The sequence below is a fragment of the Maniola jurtina genome, chromosome 19 (assembly GCF_905333055.1).
Source record: "Maniola jurtina chromosome 19, ilManJurt1.1, whole genome shotgun sequence".
NCBI classification, from domain to species: domain Eukaryota; kingdom Metazoa; phylum Arthropoda; class Insecta; order Lepidoptera; family Nymphalidae; genus Maniola; species Maniola jurtina.
Genome location: NC_060047.1, coordinates 4,447,350 through 4,474,636, shown reverse-complemented (window position 1 = coordinate 4,474,636; position 27,287 = coordinate 4,447,350). Strand labels below are relative to the sequence as shown.

The window sequence follows — 27,287 nt, the reverse complement described above, 5'->3', positions numbered from 1 at the left end:
TGTATTTGTTGTTAGAATTATGTTACAATTTTCATTTTCTTTTACTATTATTTATATTTATTTTATTTGTTACTATTTTTTTTTTCATTTTCTCGTATCAGAATTTAACTTAAAATGTATATACACTTAAGTAAGTAAGGTGCCTTCCCTTCTCATTTAAGGTGGAAGCGACGGGCCTGCCCGCGAAATTCAAATTTAATTTGGATTTTCGCATTTTTTAAACTAATACGACAACGTAGGCTTATGGCTTATCCTCACAGGTTTATATAAAAATCTTTACTTGAAAGGGTCCAGTTTAAGAAATTAGCTCTAGTATCGACTAATGTGTCAGAATTAGTCGATAATACAGCTAATTTCTTAATCCCGTCTCATGCCCCTTAAGTACCTTTCTTTTTTTCTTTTAAGTTCTTAGTTTTTAATATTATAATGTTGCTTAGGTACTTGTATTTCATGCTTAAGTAGGCAATTTTCTTGTTAACCTCCAAACACCTTCACTTTCCCAGCTTTAACGCATCCATTCGTTCGCATCAAAGCTTTTAAATAGAACAAGGTCAGAAAACAATGGCGTTCAAGACGTTGATGCATGGTGATGCCATCACGATATCGTAGATTAGAGATACCTATTGAGATTTAGAGAAAAATAAACTTTAAGAAGTTAAAGTAAGGCTAATTTTGAGTTATTCTAGTCATAGGACTTGATGTCAATACTCAATCAACGAATAGGGATTTCAATGTAAGTAGGTAATTGCATCATAATATTAGAATAATTTATTATATTAATTGCACGAATAATAATGTGGGCTGTAATTTACGATTATGGGGAGTAACTATCACCATAATTATTCCAGATGTTTCGATTGGTAAACTTCGAAGATTTAACGGGGGGAAAAAGTATTTTTTTCGACATTTTGCATCATAAATCAAAAACTATTAGGTATGTATAAAAATAAATAATAATCTGTTTTAGAATGTATAGGTATTAAGCCATTTCATATGATGTGCATCACTTGATCTTACTTTAAAAATTGAAAATACTACCTAATTATTATTACTAATTCATTATTAGTTCATGAACACATTTTAATTTTTTTTGTGATGTTACCACAAATTCACGGTTTTCGGATATTTTCATTCACTTGTGCTATAAGACCTTCCTACTCGTCAAATTTCATGATTCTAGGTCAACGGGAAGTAGGTAACCTATAGGTTTTGACAGACACGACAGACGGAAACAAAGTGATCCTATAAGGGTTCCGTTTATTCGTTTGAGGTACAGAACCCTAAAAATAGAACTTATCAATATTGATTGGGAATAAACTGAAGCAACAGCTGCTGCACGTAAGTATCACAGTCGTTGACATAACCGCGCAAGCGCAACTGGTGCGTGACGCTGTCTGCGAACGCGCCATTAGCGTGATTTTCTGAATAAACTGAGAAAAAATACCTAATACTACTACTTCACTCGACTTGGCATTCAGCACCCCAAAAGGTAGTGTAATAGTTACATTGCTTATGTATTGCATACTACATAGATGATGCCAGCGACTTCGTTCGCGCGGATTTAAGTTTTTTTAAAATCCCGTGGGAACTCTTTGATTTTCTGGGACAAAAGTAACCTATATCCGTCCCTGGGATGTAGGCTATCTTGGTCACAAAGTCAAAATCGTCTACATAGATGGTGGACAGGTAGCAGACAAACAAACAGATATATACTACTTTCGCATATAATATAGATAGATCCTACCTACTGTAAATTGCGTCTTCGTCCACGTAGAATTTCCTGCTTTCTCTTGAGTAAAGATACCTACTTATTTTCTTTGAAAAAAAGAACGGACCCCGTCTTTGAAGACGACGAAATTTTGACGTTTGGTAACTAAGAGCGGTGAAAAGTTAACAGAGTGATAAATAAACAGACTAACATCCTCTAAGACGCTTTTACAATGTATAAGTGGGTAAACGTAATCGCGAGTGCAATTTTCTGCTGAACAAAACAGCTAATCGTAAAAAAGTTTAATGATAGATACAATGGTGTTACACATAATGATAGCTATATACAGAGTGTAACTAGAACGCTAGTAAAAACGAAGACAGGTGATAATACTAATGATTACTGACAAGGTACTATAAAAAAACTACGAAAAAAATTAAAAATCCTGTATTTTTTAAATGCAAATAAAACATCTGACTGACGCTTGAGATCAACGAGCGTTCCGTAAATAGGTCACTCGAAGTCAATGCCGAGTCGTAGGCGACCATTGACCCGAGTTTTACCCGCTATATAATGCGGGTTTGAAAAATACTTAATCACTAAAATCAAAAGACAAGGCAAATGGTCATTGGTATTGGTGGTCTTAAGGTGGAGTAAAATAACGCTAAGGTTTCGCTAGCGTTCTGGTTAGGTACATCCTGTATATAAGTAGAACTGAATAGCAGAAACGCGGAAGAGCACACACAAAGCGACAATTTACATCGATAGAGGTAGGTACCTTTGTTTATGGATTTGAAAGTGTCTAAAGGAATGCCTATAGACATCTTGCAGTGTTTTTCCTCAAGAACGCAACCATTTCTACTTGTAAAAACCGGCCAAGTGCGAGTCAGACTCGCGCACCGAAGGGTTACGTACTCGGGTATTTTTTCCGACATTTTGCACGATATATCAAAAACTAATGCATAAAAATAAAAAAAAATCTGTTTCAGAATGTACCTACAGGTAAAGCCCTTTTATATGATATCCCACTTGGTATAGTTAGGTATCTTACTTTGAAAATTGAAACACATTTTTTTTTTAAATGATGTAACCACAAATTCACGGTTTCCAGTTTTATTCCTTTACTTGTGCTATAAGACCTATCCTACCTGCCAAATTTCATGTTTCTAGGTCACCGGGAAATACCCTATAGGTTTTCTTGACAGACACGATGGACGGACGGACAGACAGACAGACCGTTTTTCCTTTTGAGGTACGGAACCCTAATAAAATCGTAATAAGTACCAACTTAGTAGTTTTTCTGTTTATTTATTAGTGTGCACATCACGCTAAAATCACTGGACTGATTCAAATGATCAAAAAAAAAATACGAATTAACGAAAGCATAACACTTCTTACACGCTTTTTCATACAAACGATTTACGCCTGTCATTCTATTATTGGTTGTTCTAGATTAATAAATACTAGATTTGTAGTAAAATTATATTTAATTTGAAATTATGACCCTTGAAACACCTCTATTTTCAGCCAAAAAATGAAGCAAATAAACTATTTAAGAGACCACAAAATTTCATAACTATTGGCTTTTGTACAACTTTAACGTTCCTCATATGCATATGGCTAAGGTTTGGAATACTCTTCCGCGATCTATATTTCCTGCCAATAATTATAATCAGGATATTTTTAAACCAAGAGTGAATAGGCATCTTCTAGGGCTCTAGGCCAGCCGGCACATCAATACTTTCCATCAGGTTTGAAATATTATTTATTGAATTTAAAAATTATATCTACCTAAGTAATAGTAATGATCCTAGCATATATACATAGATTGAGATGATAGTAAGAAGATTGAATCGCTTTAATATTGTAGGTATTCCTTACGAAATAAAAATTCGTAAGAAAAATTCAACATGGATATCACTGGCCACGGGGAAGCAAAGTGGTTATGTCGGACTCCTACGGCCTTCCGACTAGAAACCTCACAAAGTTCCATCCCACCGCTGCTGCGTAAGTTGTGACGCATAACAAGAAACCGCCATTCACCTCGTTACCACGGTCAGCGTATACTTCAACTAAATAATGTTTAACTATGAGTAACTCGATACAGTGGAATAGAAACCCAAAAGCTTTCTTCAATTAAAAGATTAATAGACATTGAAAAAGATTATAAAATAAAAAGGTTAAGTAAACATAGAGCTTAAAGATGTAGGACGTTGTGATGATCAAATCTTTTCCTTATAATAAACAAGTTTATTTTTAATCACTTCCACATCGTATAACTTATAAGGTAGATATAGTAGGTAGATACTTACATTCAGTGGTTATAAAATAACATGTAATTATAGTGTACCTACTACCAGACTATCTACCTGTGTCTGAGACCCATTTGTGATAGATTGTTTAATGGCCGGACCGCCTCACTTCCTACAAAAACCGTGAAGAAAACATTTAAAAAAGAACAAAGCCCAGCGGAATGTGTTGATCTTCCTTTGAAAAAAAACGGCGGTGAACTCACGACTCCACAACGCGGCGGTTCCGTCACATTTCATTTTCTTTTACCGTTTTCAATAGTGAAGATATTCCGTGTTTATATTATGTTTTGCAACTCGTTGATGTTGATACGTTCTCAAGTACCGGCGTGAGTTTATTCCACTTAGTACTAACGAAGCACATTCAAATAAAAAATGTCAAAAACTCTGTTGAGAAGGGCTTAGGCAATTGTCCGCCACGCTGGCCAATCGCGGATTGGCAGAATTCAATTCATACACCATAGAGAACGTTATGGAGGACACTCAGACTTGCAGGTTTCCTCACAATATTTTACTTATTTAATAACCACACATTACTCCGAAAAGTTACAGGCGCGCGCCCGGGATCGAACTCCCGACCTCCCGAATGGGAGGCGATTGTCTTAACTCTTAACCACTAGGCTATCGCGGCAAAATTAGAAAAAAAGTTTATCAAGTCTTAATTAACGTTCTACTCTAAAATATTATGGCTAAGCCCACATGCCTGACTCAGAATTACAGAAGTTGAAAAATTTTGCTGACCTTTTTCGTCATCGCGCCTTTTAAGTGAAGTATAAGACAGTATGAAATAGGTATTAAGTATAAACATATATATATCATGATGTTATACAATTACCTATATTGTACTTACGAGTAGGTATCACATAGCTTTGTATTGTATACATGTATGAAAGATCATCACTTGAGAACGGCTCGACCGATTTGGTTTTTTTTTTTGTATTAATCAGAAAAAATGTTTGCATGAAACCTGAAAGTTCTTTTTGGGAAAATCCACCGAAAAGTCGGGGATAGTATGTTTTGTCTTCATTTGTAAACTTCAGCCGTGCAAAGCTGGTGACGGTTTTATAATAATTTTATACCTGCAAGGTAATGATTTTAAAATCTATATGTATATGCGTGCTAACTTCCTCATAAAAAAGACGTGTAACAAAATACCACATCCACTACAGATCTATAAATACATCTGATATAAAAATTCCATTAAGTAGGTACTAAAAAAAGATTCTGTGTGTTATTTTTTCCGGCTCATCCATATAAATCTTTATTCGAAGAAACTTGTTCTAAACGCGTTTTAACCACGCTTTAACCATAGAGCGAAACTGTTATGGTTGTGTCCGAAATTACGAACTAACGCGCCTTTGAATTCCAACTATTTCGGTAGGTAAGTAGTAAATGCTGATATACGAGTTTGGATATAGGATAGACTATTCTTTCACAAATATTCCTTTTCTTCAGCTTTTTCGAGCCTGTTTCAGAATACAACATCTGCGCCGGGAAATCCTCTTGTGAGGGTATGAAACCATCGACTTTGCATTCAGCAGCTGCCCACAACTATACCTACCTATGCAACATGTACCACAGTCTGTACCTTAATTACATCTCAACGTACTAGACCATTTTGCTGCCAAAAAAAGCAATACCTATTTACAGTACAACCAAATTAATAATACGCATAGAAATCTTCGTCACTGTTCGGCAACGGGCGTATGATACACATGATATTGACTCCTATTTGTTTATAACAAGGTGCAAAATGCAAGTGCATTGTTTAGGGCTCTTACGATTCAATGATTCGGAATACGACAATTAGCGAAGATCTGCATGCGCATTATTAATTTGGTTGTACTGTATGTGAATTTGAATATCAATTTAAGCGAATCTTTAATTTCGACGGACACTGTTCTGGCCACTTACGTTTACAAAGTAAGTAGGTAAGTACTTACTCAGTTCCGTATCGCAGTCGGTGTATTCGTGGTTGCAGTCGACGGTGTAGGCGGCTGCGGCGACGGCCAGCGCGCACACCAGCGCCGCTGCGCATGCGGCCCGCGACATCACCGCTCCCGCTCCATCTGCGCAATTCATACATATACTTTGGTTTTCCTTAGCTTACTTACAAGGTAAATAAGTGGCTTCTAGCTGAAAATAATTCATACAGACGCACTATTAGCGCCCATAGTATGTCGTATATCATATATGCACATGTCACCGCGATTCGCGAAATCTGATTTAAAGTGGGCTCTACACTCGCGGCGCGAACGGCCGCGAAAGCCCGCGACAACTGCGAATCACGAGTGTAGATGTTGTTCACGCCTTCGCGTTCGCGCTTCGTGCCTTTCCCCTATCAGTGTCCGTTTTTTGGTCCGCGACAAAGGGTTTCGTCCATAGTCACGAACAAGACTGTGAAGATTTGCGAGTCTGGAGGGAAACAGTTCACGCGTGGATCGCGTCATACACCCACGGCGTGAAAAAACGGCTCGACTTCACGTGCAAGTGTAGAGCCGGCTTAAGACATTTTATTGTTGCATAAAGGAATTTCCACTTATATAGAACTTTACTTCAATAGATACGTATTAATAAGTAGATATCTACTTTTAAATAAGTATCTACAAATATAAGTCTATGGTATCTAAGTTGCTATATTATTCTCTCTTGTTGTGAAAAATTTGAATGCTATGGCATTTCTTTGAAAAAAAAACCTGGCATCAAGGTTGATCGTAAAGCTATGAAAACAAATTGCACAGATGTAAGTACCTAAGTAGTTGTGTTTCAGACAAAATAATCAGGGCAAATCTCAATAACTTACATTTAAAAAGCTATAAAATTTCGTGCTATATGTTTAATATACTATGCCTAACATATTTTGTAACTAAAGGTGGAAGTTGGAACCTCCATCTTACCGTAGTTCTTATTACTTCGGATTAACAGAGTACCGAGGTCGACGAACCTTCAGTGTTGTTACTTTTTACCAACTTTTATTACATAATACGACAATGTTCCAGTAAATCAACTCCGTTTTTCTGACAAGCAAGTTGGTTTCTGAGAAAATAATAAGCCTTGTTTTTATTTATTTTCATCGTTCGTGCCAACATGCAGCTTGTTTTAAAAAATAAATTACGAATTACGTAACATAATACAAACCATTTAGGAAAGGTAAATATTTAGATTAAAAAATTACTAACCATATGCGAAAGTGTCTTTGTTTGTTTGTTGGTTTATTAGTGTGTCCTTCAACCACGTCGCAACGGACCAATGGATCGATGTGATTTTTGCACGGGAATAGTAAGCGGTTTTAGACTTGGCGATTGACATAGGCTACTTTTTGTCCCGGGAATTAAAGAGTTCCCACGGGATTTTCAAAACCTAAATCCACGCGGACGAAGTTGCGGGCATCAACTAGTCATAAAAATAAAGTTAGGTACTAGGTACAGGAGGAGTCATCTTTGCTAGAAGTAAACAAAGAGATGAGAAAAGTTTACTCACAGTAAACAATTCAGTCTCACACAATAATAGGAACTTGAGTTTCCCCATCATTACTGCTCCACTATCAGGTGGGTTTGATTAATTGGACATGTCCTTTGTTCGGGCCTGTTCCACCCCTAATTTCCCAGCCTTCATCAACCCAGTTACTTTTTCCACACAAGCTTTTTTCGCTCTCTTATAACTTCTGTGAAAACTTGTACTTAACTATACTTTTCTATAATTTCTATTTTTAAACTTTCTAATCTTTTAAAAATGAATATTAGCCATGCTAATCATGACTAATACTCCCCTTTCCCCTCCAATTAAGCGTAAAGATTGTGCCAGGAGTGGGTAAACGACAATAGTGCAACAGGTGGGGTTTGAACCATCGATGTATATGGATAGGCCCTTCGAAGATAAAAAACGCGCTCAAAAAGTCAATAGAATTTGCAAAAGTCTATTGACTTTGTCAATGACGATGACGTAAGATTCAAGCGTATTTTTGCGGACGGAATTGTATGGGAAAGGCTAATCCATATACATCGATGGTTTGGTTTGAGCCGCCGACCTTTCGGAATTCAGTTCGCTCCTCAACCGTTGAGCTATTGAGGCTCTAATTAGCTGTATATAAGGTTTTTCTCTCTAATAAAATAAAATAAAATTACTTACAAGAAATTATTGTTTAAGTACCTACCTAATCACTCCCAAAATAAAACTAAGTAGGCACTTCAGTCATCAAACATCAACGTAACAATGACAATGATTTCGTGTTACCCACCTACCTACCATTGTTTACGTGTCTGGAACTGTATCATTATTCATTATAGGTTGTCGTTTTCGTAGGAGGTCGTAGGTACAGAACGTAGGTAAATAGTAAATTGAATCGAGTGAAATCGAAATTAATATTAACATAATTTGAATATGTGACATCATTTTGAGATACGATTGTTCGCGTTACGAAAGGATTACAATGCACTCGATACAAGCGTTGCGTAAGTTATGGTTCTCGAAGATGCTATGTTCTATTTTTCTTGAGCTTACTTATATCTATAGAGTGTCGCTTATCTATGGATTTCTTGGGTTTTATTTATAGAGAGAGAGAGAGCCAGCGTGTGCCAGACCTTCGGTATTTTATAAAAGCTGAAAGCTTCTCTGCATAATATCTCCCAATATTTCTCCCAAGGGAGGAATGATCAGCGACTATGAAGTTTGGATCATGGTGGCTTTGGGAGATAACAGGTAATAAAAGTGTTCAAACTTGATAAAATAATCACACCTTAAATTACAATCTTTTTAATATTTTAATAAAATAATCACACCTTATAATACAATCTTTACATCTTACTATGCCATATTGATCAAATGGCGTACACAATGGATTACGAAATTTCGGTGACCGATTGAGAAAAACCTCGAGGTGCTTTTTACGTGGGAACTACGTGGTTCTCAGCGTGGAAACTTCATTCAATACAATTACTATTGCGTTCGAGCAAAACGTATGCTTGTTTAATTGTTTAAAGCACTTAACAGACAACGAGCGGTAGCGACGCGTGGCGGCTGCGGTACGATAGGACTTCACACTGAAGACTGAAACGAACAGAACTTGTGAGCAACATGGGTACAGTAAGTTACAATACATACATCACATGATTAATTATGACCGAATTTCGGCCACGGCGGTCAATCTCCATATAGATTAGCCAACTGCGCGGGAGATATTATAGTGCACAAGTGGCACAAGTATGTGAACAGGCGGGTCACCTGATGTTAAGTGATTACCGCCGCTCATGAACATTTGCAGTACCGAGGAACGGCTAATACGTTGCCGGCCTTTCAGGAATGTGTTGGTCGGACTCTTGAGTAACCCCATGTTGTAATCGAATGCCTCAATCTCTACTCCCTCAATCTTAAAGCGACTAGGGGGAAATCCGACACGACCGGAGAGATATCACGCGCAGGACCGACGGCTTTACATGCTCTCTGATGCACGGGAGTGACGCACCGCCAACTTCAGCGTCCCACACGCTGGATCGTGAAAACTGTGTCTCATCGTTTTACGTCGCCAATAATTTCGCACCAGCGCACCACCGCGTTGCGTTTCGTTGGGTTCGCTTACGTACGTAGAGATTTGATAAAAGAATTACCATCCATACTGAGGAAAACAATGAAAACGACGCGAGATCCGAAGTGGATTCATACAGTTCCTTGTTTGTATTACTATTTAAAGCCGCTCTATACACGCTGTCGCCGCTAGACGAGTCTGGTCAGGTCTTTACCGCTTTTACGACAATGTTTTAATGATAAAGCAATGATGGTTCTCTGTGTAAGTTATCTTTGTAATCTGTTTGGAATGGTGCGTTAATTGGTCATGGTGTAGGTACGTGTAACTAGCTACCTCCATAGCCAATTAACGCAGGTATCTAGTGGCCATTAAGAAAATGGAAACAAAAAATCGAAACGTCAGCCGCTCAGTTTTTTACGTTAAAATTCTTTTGGGTAATTGAATAAGTTTGTACTTAGCCATCAGTTACTTAGGTTTTTTGCTAGTCACTTTTAACAGTTGAACTTTGCAAAATTCGGTAAAAAATAAAAAATAAGTAAAATCTAAACTAATCTCACTTATGTAGGTATTACAATTATACCTACTTGTCTAATTTATAACCTACTATGATGCCTGCTACTTCATCCGCGTGGATTGAGGTTTTTAAAAATCCGTGGGAACTCTTTCATTTTCCGGGATAAAAATACCCTCAGTCCATTCCCAGGATGTAAACCATCTCTGTATGGTTTATAACATTATTATGGATTTTTTAAGGTTAAATGGTGAAAAAATATTAAAATGGTTCTGAAATGATTCTGCAGTTTCAGGGTTTATCGAAACAAATTTTTATTATTAGTATAGAAAATATCTTAGTGGAATAAGAAGTTAGTACCTTATTATACATTTTATTATTTTGAAATGCGGACCTTTGCCTAATTCCGCAAACGCAAAAATATATGAAGGAGGAAAACTCTATAAGTAATACACCGCCGATCTATTGTTAATTTTTTAAGTTTTTTTTAGTAACAGTAAAAAGAACCGCATCTTTTTTGCAGTTTTCAAATTCTCGTCTACGTTTTGGATAAACACCAGCTTATACAAAATAGCGTGAACGTGTAATACTTAGGCATGATTAATGTGCATGTTCACTTTAACCCGCAGAGCGGGCGCGGTCGCGGTAATTCGTATGAATTGACCTTTTTTTATGTTTTTAAAGTGGATAGTGAAAACTTCTTTAGGTGTATCGGGTGATTAAGTATTCAGAGTAAAAACTTCAATATGCGTCACCGACGTGTACCTATATTTTATTAGCTTTTAAGATTTATTCCTTAACGCAACCCTTAAGGCTATCGTTGTCAACGATCCCCCGTCGATTTCCTACGTATGATATTATTGTTCTTATCTCTATCTGCCCTGGTTCGTGCATTCTCGGTTCCTAGATCGGTACATTTGTGATAACCAATTCAAATTGCTGTGATTGGCTGAATTTACCATGTTCTTGCTGCGACAGTGAGTTTGAGCCACTAGCGGAACAATGTTAGCCGGTCAGAAGTGATTGCAATTAGTCAACCTGTTTGACGTCCGTGTTCTGTCTTCGATTACAAAAAAGAAAAAATTGTTGTTGCAATCATCAATTTTAGCAAATAGTGAAAGAGAGTCGGCCAATCAGAGGTCAAAACTACCGTCACACTTTCTGTCACACTATTATTAGAAGTAAATTGTTAGCAATAAATCAGAGAGTGACCTGTGATATGGCATTACATATAGTATACATTGTCAAAAATTATAATATTAAAGCTGTGCGTATTGCGTGAGGAATAGGTTGCAAGAGAGTTGCAACTTGCAGGGTTTGATGCATGCGCTATTGCCAGCAAACATGAGACATATTTTTATCTACAGGCAACGTCTGAGTAGGTAACGCATACGTCTAACGCAAGTTGAAATGTACCAGTGTATTTAGTTAGACCTATCGACAAGTTTGGAGTCGGGTGCAGTCTAAATGTGGCCCGTGTGTTTAGACTGTCAGTTTCTGTCAGTTTCACGTGTCGTCCCCCGCACTTCACCACCCCGCTTGCACAAATCGAGACAGCACGAAATTTTCAAGATTTCTGGGTGTAATTTCTGGTTTTCGTAGTTCCCACATAATTATAACAATATAAAATATATAACAATAATTTTTTTACTACATAATATTCATTAAATTTTCTAGGTCTGTGGTTTTTCCAAATTTCATTAAATTGCTTCGTTGTCTAGAAAAACGAGCACAAAGTTGGGCCTTTTTTTAACGAAAAATACAAATCTTTGAGCCCCTGTAATTTTAAAACTACATATTTTTAGAAAAATCTAAAACACCACAGACACAGATATTAGTTTCTAGACTATGTCTGCAAAATTTCATGGACTTTGGTTGCTTAATATTCAAATGAAATGGGAACTACGATTGTATGGAGTAAGTGACGGAGAGAGCCCTGTTAAGGTTCAATTTTTAATGGAAGTATCAACAGTTTTAAGGTTTCACTTCTGTCGGCAGTTTCACTGACTGCCAATTTTTCGCATCATGGTTTCATTGTTTGTTCGCAATGGCAATTGAGCTTTGCTTACGTTTCCATCCTACAAGCTCGAAATCTACACTAATATTACGAATATAAAGAGATAAAGTTTGTAAGTTTGTTTGCAGGAAGTAATCTCTGGAACTACTGAACCGATTTCGAAAATTCTTTCACCCATACAAAACTACATTCTTCCTGAGTGACATAGGCTATATTACACTATATATTATAGGCACCCATGCGTAGCTGGGGCAGGTCGCTACCCGCAACCGTGGAGGCATCGCTTGTTTTGCAGGCGCTGATTGCGATACGCGTGACACTGAAAAAAAGCTTGACAGACTGGAAACAATCGTGAAAAGGCAAATACATAATGGTCAAAGCCTGTAAATCCTACTTGCGCTTGAGCCTATACAATTACCTACATACCAACGCGCCATCGCCCGCTAATATACGTATACGTGAACACGAACTATGGCAGCAGACGGTGTGCTAAGAACAATAGCTTAACGTGGCCACGTGTGGTGGGAGTGGTGGGAAGATTAAGTTGTAAAGAAATCGACCCCAATAGCTGGCTTCGTTTCGCCTTGCGTTGTGCAAACTGGGTTTGTATGGTTTTCATTGTAAGTAGGTACTAGTACAAGTAAGTAGGTACATTATAGTAATTATAGAGTGCCTTTATAATTTTACAAAACGTTTATTACTTTATTAAGTAGGTGGTTATAACTTGCACGGTTAGTTGGACACAAAGATTCTATCTAATTATGACTACTTCAAAATTGGAAATGATTTAGTTACTTAATTGAATAAAAAAGTAGAATAAACGGTGCTAGCTATAATATTATAAGCTCCCATATTATAGAATGAGATTTCTTCGTCTAATGTCATTTACTTTCTAGTTTCTATATCGTGATATCGCCTATCGTCTGATAGACTTTTTATACTTAACGAGAAGTACACGTTGTTACGATATCGATCCGATAAATTTTAAGCACAAAAAGGTACACAACTTGTAAAATTTCTTTAAAATTATATTCTTTTATATTAAAGTCAGTGTCTACAAAATTATTGTACGTGGATAAATAGGTATGCGATAAACTGAAAAAATAAATCTATGGTGTCATAAAGTTGCCTAAAAAACTGTTTCAGTTACTTAGATATAGATAGCTACCGTTAAATTTAACGAAACATTTCCTTTAATAATAAGATCAAAATATGCACAATTTCTTTACTTAACCTGTTCTTAAATAACAAAATAAAGAGTAAACACAGAAAAACACAGAACATTTTAATTTTGGAGCAAGGCATTGGGATCCCACCGAAATGTCGAAAAGTGAAACGAGTAAACGACACATTTGTACGTCTGCTCCACGATCAATACCAAAATATCGTGTCGTTGCAGTATAGACACGATAAGTTTAAAATACCTACATTTAAAATATTTGGATTAGTGTGACCATGGTGTGACCAGACAAAAAAAAAAGTAATAACGATTTCTTAAAATATAAAACATGCATTCGTTAGCAAACTTTCACCTAACATTACTTCATTGAGAGTCTTTTTTTATATTTTACGACTGCGATGATAATTTAATTATTATGTGAACGTTATTGTGCGATGGAATGAAATGGTTTGGTGAAAACACTCTTAGGGTTCCGTAAAAGTTGCGAATGGGATCCTACTACTAAGCCTCCCCTGGCGTTCATCCATCTGTTTGTCAGCGAGTTGTATTTTGTGAACCGTAATAGTAAGTAGAGAGTTGAAATTTTCACAGAATGTGTATTTTCTTTTGCCGCTATAACAACAAATAATAACAAGTGTAAATTAAAAATTTATAACACTCCCGATAAGTGAAGGTTCAGTAACTAGTAAAGAGCTAATAACTTTCAAACGGCTGAACCGATTTTCGTGGATTTTCTAAGAACACTCTCGATCAAGCCACCTTTCAAACAAAAAAACTAAATAAAAATCGGATCATTAGTTTAGGAGCTACGATGCAACAGGCAGATACACAGATACACACGTCAAACTTATAACACCCCTCTTTTTAGGTCGGGGGTTAAAAATTTCAAAATGGCCGCTACGAAAATTAAAAATTAAAAAATGTTATTTCATGTGCGATAGTACGGAACCCTTCGTGTGCGAGTCTGACTCAGACTTGACTGACTTTTTATTTCGATATGCTTCAAAAAATTTCTATTTTTCAAAATTTATTGACTTATCGCGTGATACGGAAAATCCCCCGGCAAGTATTTAACACGCTTTTGTCGTTATACGCAGGCCTCATACGCCTGCAACGAAGGTAGGTAACAATCAAATATTTACTAATAGATTTTTAATGAGGAAAACCTATGAAATTATACCTATTAAAAATTTGTCGAAGTTTCATAGGGGCATTAAGAGACGTGAATAGCCTCTATAGCTCAACGATCAAGAAGCGGACTGAAATCTGAAAGGTCGAAAGTTCAAACCAAACGTCTTGCACTAATGTCGTACTTTTAGTTGAAGGGAAGGGAAATATTATTTAAACGTAAAGTAATTATGTCTATTATTCCCTACTAGATGGTTTTCCCATCTTGATTTATTTAGCTTTTCAATGCTCTTCGTTAACCTCCACTTTAATTAATAGCCTTAATGATAATCTCACATAATTCATCCATTTGTCTTAGTCAATACTAATGGATGGTAGATTCTTCGTTCGTCTTCCGTTTCATGATACAAGCAAATTAATGGATGAAATATTATAGACAGGCGGAATAGCTGCATATTTCAAATGCCTAAGTATGATTCTCAACGTAGGAATGCCATTAAAACATGTACCAACGTATATTTAGTTTTCATCTTCATTGATTGCAAACATGGCAAAAAGTTAGCCTCGATGGCTCAACGGATAAGCGGACTGAATTCCGAAAGGCAAATTCCGTTGCACTATTGTAGTACCCACTCCTGGCACAAGCTTTACCTTAATTGGAGGGGAAAGGGGAGTTTTACTGATGATTAGTATGCCTAATATTCTTTATTAAAAAAAAAAATCGCATACCATGAGAAAAACTGCAAGATTTGCAGCGCAATAGCCGCAAAAGATGTGCAACGATCCGGGCAGATCGAAGAAACGCTTATAAACTCAGACTTCAGTGATAATCTGCGCGGAAGTATTTTTACGGCTGATATCGATAAGAACTGCTAACATCTCATTTTCTTTCTTCACTTTGCATCTCGCAGCACCTTCTAACGACTCTTACGCATCTACATGTGAGTTTTGAGAGTTTTCTGTGATCTCCTTAAATTAGCATTTTTTCTTACTATTAATATATCTCTTCTATAAATGAAACATTTGAAGCACCAATGGAACCGTCAATGCTTTGCCGGCTTTTCAGAAAGTGGAGAATGCTCGTGAGGCGTATAACATCTGCCCCCAAAACTGTCACTTCGTGATGACCACAACCGCTCTGCCAATAGTGTTACGACGAAGAAGAAGAATTCGCCCCTTGAATAACTCCATGTTAAAATCTAGTGGGAACACCGCCTAAGGGAATTGGTTCCACAATTATTATTTAATCAGAAACATGGACATAGATGTAATATCGTCAGATATAATCAGATGTAGTATCGTCAGAGGTGGTCAGATGTAGTATCGTCAGACATTTGGTAATTTTATAAAAGGACTAAATAGGTATGTACTTACTAGGTACACTTTTATGTAGTCTTTTTTTAACCAAGAATAAAGGGAATAGTAAAAAGTTTCCTATATGGTTGTATTATGGTAGTGGTGGCAGGTAATGACGACTAGAGACGCCAAGACCAAAAGGTTTGCTTTGGAACGATTGCCCTCTGTCTTTATGTTTGCCAACCATACAACATTCATGATCGCAAGCTCGCGGTCGAAAGAGAATATCAAAGACTTGGAGGTAGAACACACATAGAGAGATTACTATCAGGATTCAGGACTCTGCAATACGCCGCCGTGCGATACCAAGATACCTACATCCAATTCAAATATACATACCCACTCAATTCTAATAGATTTAATCAGGCAGTTGGGTTATCGCGGTCATTCGTCCGCATCTTGTCAGTACTGCTATAAACATTACAAAAGTCAAATAGTAAAAAATCTAGACAAAACACCTAAGATCACATGTATCATTATAAAATTATGGTAAGTATATCCATCCAATATAATCTATAGGTAGGTACCTAGCTAAATATTTCGGTTTATAACTTAAGATAAAATCACCCGTTGATTAGCGACTTCCTTTTTTAGGTAGAACCCTAGGCTCTACTTACCTGGGTCCTGGGTCCCTGAAACGTGAACAAAAAGTTACCTTTTGACACTACACACAAAGTTCACAATGTGATGGCATAGTAATATATTTTCGTCCTGCTATTTGACTCTCAAATATGTCAAGATTGCTTATCGGTTGCCTATTGAGAAGAGTTACCAGAGCAGAACTAGTCACTTAGGTAAAAAATATTTGCTTTCAAGTTTTGTAGAATACTTAGGATAAAAAGATAAGCGTAATTTCATGCATAAAAAGTAGAGGCGATGTAGAGTTATAAGAATCTTTGTGCCATTCCGCAATCCGGACATCCGTCGTCAACGGATTATCATCAGTGATAGGCAAAATTAACAAAATCGATGAGTTTCCGTAAAATTAACAGTAAAAACGACAATTATTACAAGTTTATATACAACTAGCGACCCGCCCCGGCTTCGCACGGGATTTTCCGGGATAAAATATAGCCTATACGGATTCGGAAGAATCCCTCTAAGTAATGGTAAAAGAAATTTTGAAATCGGTCCAGTAGTTTTTGAGCCTATTCAATATAAACATACAAACATACAAAAATACAAAAATACAAAGGTTTCCTCTTTATAATATTAGTATAGACTACAAGAGCAGAGAGCACTACATTATATTTTTAACTCTAAAAGAATGTAGTCGTTAGCCGAATAAAATACTATATGGGCACATGAGTAGAAATTATTATGGGTCCCTGCAGAGTGCAGACCCATTTATGCAGGTCCAAACCGTTGCATTCGCGCCGGTTAGAATTACACATTCGAAACAATAAAAATGCCTCCACGCACTTTAATACCTGATGTATATATACATATATATACATATGCATTAGGTATTAGTATATTTTATGTACCTACCTATCTACAATAATGTTTGATTTTTTTTTCTCTCTCGTCTGGCTTTACACTGATCAGCCAATGTCAAGTTTGTAGTTATATTTACAAGTTAGGGAAACTATATTATGTATAAGTATGGACTTCGTCCGTGCCGGCGCCCGCCGACACACACGCGGCGCGGCGCCCCTTTAGAGCGCTTCCCAGTCAGTTCGACCACCAATAAACACCAGCAGAACACAAAAACCGGCCACTTCTAACAAAAAAACACTCCAAAAAGGCATAACACGCGCGCCAGCAAACGCCACCACAGACGAAGTCCCCATAATGTTTGATAGACATCATAATATTGGTTGGTTAGTTCACTAGCCATGTGCCTCGAATTTGCAATGTGTGTTGATAGGTAGATGGATATAAGCAGATAATCTAAATTAAAATTGCCCATCTCAATGCTAAATTTTACATTTTTAGAACGCATTATTATTTATAGATTGATAACTTTTAGCCTATAATGAGGTTGAATATTATATGCTTCGCATACGAAGTAGCTCGGGTACCTTGGCCTTTTGCATATTAAATAAAAGTTCCCCTTTTTATTAGGGTCACCCTGCTCTGTTTTTTGAGTGGAGATGTTTTCCATCCTTTTTTCCAGTAATAAATGTAGTAACGTTGGATTTTAGTATTTGGTTAACAGTAAATTGAAAGCTTGAAATACCGTCCGGTATCCACTAAGGTGGACGACGAAATCAAATGAGTCGCAGGGACCCGCTGCCCGCTGGATTCAGGCGCAGGACCTTGGCCTGTGAAGTCCCTACATAAGATCTATGTCCACTGTCCAGCAGTGGACGTATATCGGGTGACGATGATGATAAAACTGTTATATACCCACCGGCTTTGCAAAGAAAAACCACTCTACACTAACGTACCAAATATGTATTTAGTAACGTCATTATTCTAATGAAAAAGCTTAGTAAAAACAATAATAAAGTTTCTATAAAATACAAATAACAAATATTTGTAATTGTATGTTATGTCCTTGGCAGTTTAATGTAAAACATACCAACGCAAGTATGTATAACATGCACCAGGGTACCTAACCTACACGTTAAGGTCCACTCGTGAGGTCAAACCGCCTCGCATGCCGTTCAAAAATCATAAAAGCTCGGGATGTGAAACCTGTGTGAGCTTAAACTTGTTTATTTGCTTTTTCTTTCGAATAAATGTCTTCAAATTCATCGCAAACATTCGATTCAGTTCTTAGTTTATAATGCTTTTGAGATCGAAATATCGTATTTTATATTGCGATAATATATTATTATGTCTATGTTTTGCTGTAGTAGGTACCAACGTATAATATATATATGTATGCCTATATACATATTTGAGACGATTGTGCGCGTTTTGAACCCTCGTAGCTTTAGTTTTAAGTTTACGTAATTAATTATCACCACTAAAAATCATCTTACAAATCTTACAATTCTGACCATCAAAATTGAAAAAGAATACGTAACATTCATTTAAAATACTTTATTCAAAGTAAGCAACATTTATTTATTTTGAATAAATGGTTTATCTTTTTCTTTGATTGGAGTATACTTTGAGCATATAGATAGCGGCAGTGCTACTTATACATAATGGTACTTAATATAAAAGTTTTTATCTTTCGAAAGGATTTTCATTCAAGAAATAGGTGGGAATGATTTTTGACTAGGTACCTACTCAAAACTCAAAAGTGCATTGTAAAAGTTTACCTAAATATTTTGAATAAAAGTTTCAATGTTTTGTCAAAGCATGTTTGTAGCTAGGAAATTAATAAATTTTCCACTGGTGTGGGATCTTGAATAAATGTGTAAATTAGGAAAGAATTTACGATTTTTAAATCGGCTGTTTATCTATATTCATGAATTTGAATTACAGAGTCTGGCGGGCGATGTCGCTCGGGTCATTGTGAATTTGAAAGACACAACTAGCATATTGATGATTTTGTATTAGGGTTACTACTAACTATTAATTTTAATAGCATCACATGAAAGATAACTCTATTTTTTATTCCAATATAGGCTAGCCCTTGACCGCAATCTCATCTAGTGGTAAGTGATGATGCAGTCTAAGATGGGAGCGGGCTTATTGAGAAAGATAGGTAGGTACGTCAGTTTCATTAAACCCATACCACAGCTTTACGATAGTATATATCGTAAAACTGTGGTTTTCATTCAAGGAATATATTTAATTTATCTACTTGTGGTGTTACATGAGACACAGACTAACTACAGTTACCTTTAATTACAGCATATGTTAAAAAATAATTATTATTTTTACCGGAAAGCGATTTAATAACAGTTATTACTATACCAGGGTTGGTACCTACTGTAGGTAGGTAGATTTGATTCTATTGATTTTGCACTAACTAAAATATTATATTTTATATTCTTTGCTAAGCAAACCTAAGGTAGGTATATCTATATCTCAAATTCCTTTCATGAATATGTAGGTATAGTTCGCGACAGGTTGAGATGGCAATCGGGATATGAGGTGGGGGATCGTCCCCACTTCGAATGCCACCTCACGTAAGTACAATAAGTGCTGCCGACAAGTTAATAACATTTTAACGTCCTCTAAAATAAGGAATTCTGAGTTATTGTTACGAAAAAAATATCTTTTTAATTTCATTTGGCTACCTAGAGTTACAAAACTCTATGGCAGGGTAGATATGTGAGTAAAATAAAAAAAAATAAAAAAAACGTAAGAAGGTACCTATACTTAAATCTATCATTGGCATCCCTGGTAACATACCGGTATGTTAACGCGGGTATGAGTACGTAACCGTATAGGTACGAGTACCTACTATACCTAATTATTTCTCACACGGCGCTATCCAGCGTGAGTATAATTAATAACATAGTAGACAGGTAGGTATTTATATTTTATAATAATATGTTACTGTTCACTAAGTTTTCCAACATAAACATATTATTATACATAGTAACATACCATGTTACTGTTATCTCACTGTTATGTCGAATAAGTACGATGTATCTGAGCGGAATAAATATTTGAAAAAATTTGGTAAAGGAAAATAATCTTTACTCCACATATTTAGGACTTATTTTCGCATGACTGTATTATACAACAGGATTCAAAAGATGTGTGAAAATTATACAATCCAAAGTGTACTCGTAAGTACCGTAACTTGAACAGGTACGTTGGTAGGAAATAATAATAATCTTGTAGCTACTGTACAGTCGTGCACAGTAAAAGGTGGTAAAAGCCCCTTATTTTTTATTTGATCTTTATTTTTAGAGGCATTACAAAATCTATCTACTTATATAAGACATATTATACAGACTAAAAGACTTGTCTATGACTGTACACTTATAATAAAGACGTGTTAAAAATACTTGACCTGACTATGAATACACAGCCTAAACTGCTGGAGTTAGTAATTTCAAATGAAGCAGGTTCATCATAATGCAGGCATTTACTAACAAATATTTTTTGTAAATTCAATTCAACCCATAAGGGCGTCAAAAGAGGGATGAAAGTTTACCTATATGAAAATCCGTCATTAATTAAGTTATTCACAAAAATAAAGAAATACGCAACGTACTTTTCACAATTACTGCAAATTTCACTTCTGAAGGTAACGCCCCTCAGAAGTGAAATTTGCAGTAATAGAGGATGAAAGTTTTTATGAAAGTCCGTCATTTAGAAATAGAAATAGACAGAAAGATTTTCTATTGAAATAATTTTTATCACTGGTTTAAGTTATTTCCATAATAATTGGTATTTAGGTTTTTAGTCAAAAATGAAGAAATGGTTTCAGGATTTTTGAAAATTCCACCCCCTCACTGATTTTCAAAAATTCGTATTGTGAATTATTATTGTGACTTTCAGTTGTAGGGTCCTTGCGTCTGCTCAGGCCTTTAGAAAATAGCAACTGTGTAAACAAACCTCTTTTCTACGAATTTTCCATGATTCAGTATCTAGGTGCATTCCAGCATAATCTGCGTAACAATGCGTGTACTTTCACTACACATAACAATTAATGAGGTCAGAAAAGAGGCTGAATCAAGAATCTGAAACATACAGGATTAAGAAAAGCCTACATAATAAAATCCTCGATCGTTGAGCGTCGATAGTTCAACGGATGAGGAGCGGACTGAATTCCGAAAGGTCGGGGGTTCAAACCCCACCCGTTGCACTATTGTCGTACCCACTCCACGCACAAGCTTTGTAAGTTTAATTGGAGGGGAAAGGGGAGTATTAGTTAGGTATGATTAGCATGGCTAATATTCTTTAAAAAACAAAAAAATATGTTCAAATTCGTTGTCAGTTGTGGATAGGTAAGGGTTACGGCCTACGGGTCTTAATAATTGTTCTTTGCATAACTAGATAGTATAATATACATCTATAGACAGTTATATTCTTCAGAAGTTTTTATTTTGCAATCTTTCGATACTTCACAGTCCATACATACGAGTAGTTCGCGGTATTAAATATCTGATCGAATGTGGTATTGCCACGTGCGTTGACACATTGGCCTCGGCACACATGGGAACCGGCTTCAGCGAGGGAGTCGCGGCTGACTGCTGACAGCCGAATCAAGTAATTTAGTTAACGGCAAAATACTTATAATAAATACCTAGCATACCAACTGTACAGTGCCTTGTAATAATCTTACATAAAATATCTTAGTCAAAGTCAAAAGTCAGAGTCAAAATCATTTATTCAAAGTAGGTACAATTGTACTCCTTTTGATGGTCGAAATTGTTTTTGTACGATATAGTTTACGTAACTTAAAACTAAAGCTACGAGGGTTCTAATATTAACCTATCTCATGTAGGCTACAGGTAGGTACTAGGTACCTACTGCAGTAGAGAGTTGTAACCTGTAATATGTTGAAGTATGCAAATAGGATAATTTTTGAAGCGACAACTTATTTAGGCGGGTTGGTCGATTTTGAAAAAATCTAAAGTATTTTTATTCAATTAAACTTTTACAAGTGATTTTGAATCGTCAAAAAAATCTACCACTGGTTCGGAATGCCGTTCCTACCGAGATGAACCAGCAAGAAACTCGGCGGTTGCTCTTTTCAAGTACATATGTAAACACATTAAACACATTATACATATTCAATTTACAATAATATAATTATATAATTTATAATAATTGAAATGGGTTAAAACTTGAAGGTCGCTTCACCAACATGCTAATGTTATTAGCTCTTATTTGTTCCCTTTTTTCTTGAGGAAAATCCGCAGGCCAGGGGGAGCACAGTAGTTATGTCGAGCGCAACCTATCTAGGTTCTATTTTAAACGGAAGTGTCAAGTAGGTATGCTTCAATTCAGTTGGCAGTTGCCACTGACTGCACATCCTTTTTAACCCCCGACCCAAAAGGAGGGGTGTTATACCTAAGTTTGACGTTTGTATCTGTGTATCTGTCTGTGGCACCGTAGCTCCTAAACTAATGAACCGATTCTAATTTAGTTTTTTTTTTTTTTGTTTGAAAGGTGGCTTGATCGAGAGTGTTCCTAGCTAATAATCCAAGAAAATCGGTTCACCCGTTTGAAAGTTATCAGCTCTTTTCTAGTTACTGTAACCTTCACTTGTCGGGGGTGTTATAAATTTTTAATTTACCTACACTTGTAAATGGAAGTGTCAAGTAGATATGCTTAACTTCTGTTGGCAGTTGCCACCATACTGACTGCACATTCTTTTTAAATTCATTCAAATATTAGATATATTAAGAAGCATCTTCTATTTATTTATAAAGTAATATAACAAAATAGATATCTAATGAAAGGCAACAAACACCGTTCATCATACAGTTCTTGCATATGGAAATGGCTATTTAGCTTGGCTACACAGGTCGCTGAACTTACAGCGACTCTTAATCTAAAAATAATTATTATAACTGACCACTCCGACATTATCTGCATTATACTGATTATAGCGGATTATTAAATATGAATTCAGGTTGTTGTATGACATATCGCATTTCAATCTTATCTGTTACATTACAGTTCGCCAGAGTAGTGTTATGCGGTTTTCTTCGCTGGATAAGATATAGGGTGCGGTTCCACTTAGGCGTAGTGAAGCGGAGAAGAGCGATGAAAAATGGCAAATGTTTCTATTGAAGCGGAGCGGCGCGGAGTAGAGCTGAGCTGAGCTGACCAGACTAGAGGATACCCACGACTTCGTCCGCGCGCATTTAGGTTTTTTAAAGATCCCGTGGGAACTGTTTGATTTTCCGGGATAAAAAGTTGCCTATATCAATTACAGGGACGCAAGCTACCTCGGCACCAAACATACAAATAGGTTAAGCGGATGGGTTTTTGGGAATCCCGTGGGAGCTCTTTGATTTTCCTGGATAAAAAGTAGCCCATCCCCTGGATATAAGCTAACCGTGCACCAAATTTCGTCAAAATCGGTTAAATTGTTGGGCCGTGAAAAGATAGCAGACAGACAGACAGACACACTTTCTCATTTATAATACATATACATATTAGTATGGATCGAGATATCAATTCCTAAGTAAAACTGCGCGATCTAGTCTAAAATTATCCATAGGTACTTACATTATCATTTCAATCCAACGCCGGCCAACTACTGAGCACGGCTCTCCTCTCAGGGACAAGGGCTTAGAGCGTAATCTATCGCGCTGGCTAAGTGCTGATTGGCAGACTTCACACACCTTTGAGAACATTATGGAGAACTCTTTGACATGCAGGTTTGGTCACGATGTTTTCCTTCACTATTAGAACAAGTGATATTGATTTTTGGGATTCGAATTCCGTACTCCCCGAAGAGGCTGAAGTCTTAACCACTAGGCTATCACCGCTGTACAATCTCTGCCTGTAGGTAGATCCTATCTTGATCCTACCTTCTCAGACCTGGGCGCGTTTGGAACCCTCGTAGCTTTAGCTTTAAGAGGGCTCTCTCCGTCACTCGTTTCATACAATCGTAGTTCCAATTTCATTTGAATATTGAGCAACCAAAGTCCATGAAATTTTGCAGACATAATCTAGAAACTAATATCTATGTCTGTGGTTTTCCAGATTTCTCTTAAAATATTCGGTTTCAAAGTTACACGGTCTTAAAAATTTTCATACAAATCTTTGAGCCCCTGTAATTTCAAAACTACATATTTTTAGAAAAATCTAAAACCCCACAGACACAGATATTAGTTTCTAGAATATGTCTGCATTTCATGGACTTTGGTTGCTTAATATTCAAATGAAATTGGAACTACGATTGTATGAAACGAGTGACGGAGGGAGCCCTGTTAAGTTTACGTAATTTATTATCACTACTGTATCATCGTAAAAATCTGTCAATTCTGACCATCAAAAGAACAATACCTACTTTGAATAAATGATTTGAGTTCGAGTTTAAAATCCTATCCTAATCATATAGGTACCTAGATATTTATTTGCAAAATTACTGTCATCCAAATTGACTACCTATACGATTCATCTATGCCTAAAATTAGATAATCTATTACCATTGACTTATCCTTGTACCTTTTGCCTAATAACTGTGATCATTTAGCGTACACATTACAGACATTCGTTGAACTCTTTTGTATGGAGCATTTTTGATAACTTGTTTGCATCATTTTTTTTAAACAGGTAATATAACCATTTTCGTAAATGTCAAATTGACCATTAAAATATTTGCCTTAGGCTTAAAGTTATTTATTTATCAAAACATAATAAATTCTTGTTCAATAAATAAAATTTATCAGTGACCTTCAAGGTCAAAGTGAACATGACATATTATTATAAGTTTATAAAATCCTGTTACGATTTTCATAAAACTCTTTGAAACCTTATTTGGAAATTCCTAGAGTTATGACGTAAGCGTGTGGGACTTAGGGGCCATTATCAAATTGATTAACAAAAATGTGAGAAGGATAGACTTATTCAGTGTAGTGTACCGAAAAAGAGATGCCATTATAGCACTTTGACCAAGAGTTTTAAAAATAAACTTGGTAGGTACTTAATTGACTAAATATAATATGTTAATAACCAAAAATATGTCGATTTTGGAAATTGTGTGGATAACCCCATACCTAATTTTAATAAAAAAATGAAGAAAAATTAATAATATGATTCTGATTAACTAAAAAATCGGTCAAGTGCGAGTCGGACTCGCACACGAAGGGTTCCGTACCATCATACACGAAATAATACTTTTTATTTTTTTTTAATTTTCATGGCAGCCTATTTGAAATTTTTATTGCGTGCGGCGATGCGGTGCGGAACCCTAAAAATATACTTAGATAAGTATCTATTTGAAGCAGTTTTTGGATTTTTCTCTGGCGAAGAATTTGTATCCAATCGTTTTCCAAAAGTTTCAATATCAATCCTATTGGAGGCCTATACCTGAAGGCGCCCTATAGTGTTGTAGGAAGCATAGAGTCCTGGGTTCGAATCCACTTAGTAAGAAATTACTTTTATCTATTTTGTGAATAGCATTGGTAAATATCTATAGTCCATACCTGTAGAGTCGATAGTTTAGTTACCTAAGTAAAATTTCACAATTTTTTTCCTAACAAGCCGTTAAATAACTGCGCGTACGCCAATAGTAAGAAGCTACCTTTCTAACAGTGAATGGAAGCCCTAAATAATACCGCTATTACATTTCAAACGTACCGGTGTTCCGAAGTAATACACACAACACACGCACTTTCTAATCAAAAAAAAAGTTTTACACCACACAGCACAGCGGAACACAGTGTTAATCTCGGCGGAGTTTCTTCGAGATGTTTGTAGGTTGTTGACACGTTATAACGTAGTTGGAATACACCTATTCGTCTACGTGTGAACGCGGCGCGCGGCTCGAACTGAGTGAGACCGGTCTTAGATTTCTCCCTGTAAACATCGAAAGCGAGCCTCCGAGCCTTTCTTCGACGCGGCGAAACGCATCAGCGGTCCCCTACCATGCGTACTCGTTCATATTAACTGTGAATTCGAGTTCAATAAAATATAAGTTTATGTACATGTACCCAGTAGGTAGGTGGTTGAGTTAAATATTTATTCTCAACATACCTAGAGTGTGTTCATCACATTCGTTCCGCCAACACCCTTTGATCTGTTTTATTTGTTTAGCCATTTTTCCTCCTATAGGTGCAAGCTTGACCCAGACCACGATCACAATCGCACATGATGGGAAGTGATGATGTGGCCTAAGATGGGACATTGTAGTGCACAAGTGTGATGCAAAAACACGGGTGAATTCTCTACTCTCTCACTCTCATAGTTCGATGTATCGAGTGGAGACAAATCAGGCGCAGGATCATCGCTATAACGTGCTTTTTCAGGCACAGGGTTTAACAAGACCAATTTTTTAACTCTGGTTTTCTACTGAGAATAATTACTTAGGTATCTGACAGAAAAGCTCAATCTCGTTTTTCGGTCCGACCTCATCAGGCGTAATTCTACAAAACCTACCTACCAAAGCAACCTTAAACCTTCTCTAATTAACTGTCACTAGCCAATGATGACTGGCCAAGCGGGGGTGCAATTGATTGTATAGTATGGCATAGTATTGAAAAATGAATACTTGAAAAGTGCAACCGCCGAGTTTCTTGCTAGTTCTTCTCGGTAGGAACGGCATTCCGAACCAGTGGTATATTATTTTGACTATTCAAAAGCATTTGTTAAAGTTTACTTGAATAAAAATATATTTATTCTAAGAACTCGAACATCGACGTTTTTTTTGAAGGGAACTCATAGTAGGGGACTGCCAAAGGCTTTCTTTTGACTCATAAAACGTTCGATGACGTCCGAAGCGGTCAGGATGTAAGTACCGACTAAATCGGTCAAGGTACCTACTCGAAAACGAACGCCGGCTGCCTCCCAAGTCCCAGTGGCTCTGTAGTCTATAGTGACTCAAAGTTTAACCTTAGACGAACTTGTTTAGAAATGGTCACGCCTTTATATGGACTATGCCGATTTGGATGTCGTTTCAACATGGTTTAATCGGTACACGTATACTGCCCACGTTTTTAATAGGTATAATGAATTAAAGATGTTTTTGTGCCTACCTACGTAATATCCCTGCCTATAGTACGCGCTGGTCGAA

The 27,287-nt window shown here is 36.5% G+C and overlaps 1 protein-coding gene across 1 annotated transcript in view; it reads right to left on the bottom strand.

Annotated features, from left to right (window-relative positions):
- The window catches only part of LOC123874769 (putative epidermal cell surface receptor), a 39,679-nt gene extending 13,634 nt beyond the window's left edge, over positions 1-26,045 (bottom strand). Inside the window, exons 1-2 of the mRNA XM_045920257.1 lie at positions 25,856-26,045; positions 5,961-6,086 (exon numbers count right to left, since the gene is read on the bottom strand). Coding sequence (XP_045776213.1) covers positions 5,961-6,069 — 109 coding nt within the window. The 5' untranslated portion in view covers positions 6,070-6,086; positions 25,856-26,045. The remainder of the gene's footprint in view (positions 1-5,960; positions 6,087-25,855) is intronic.
- Between the last annotated feature and the right edge of the window lie 1,242 nt (positions 26,046-27,287).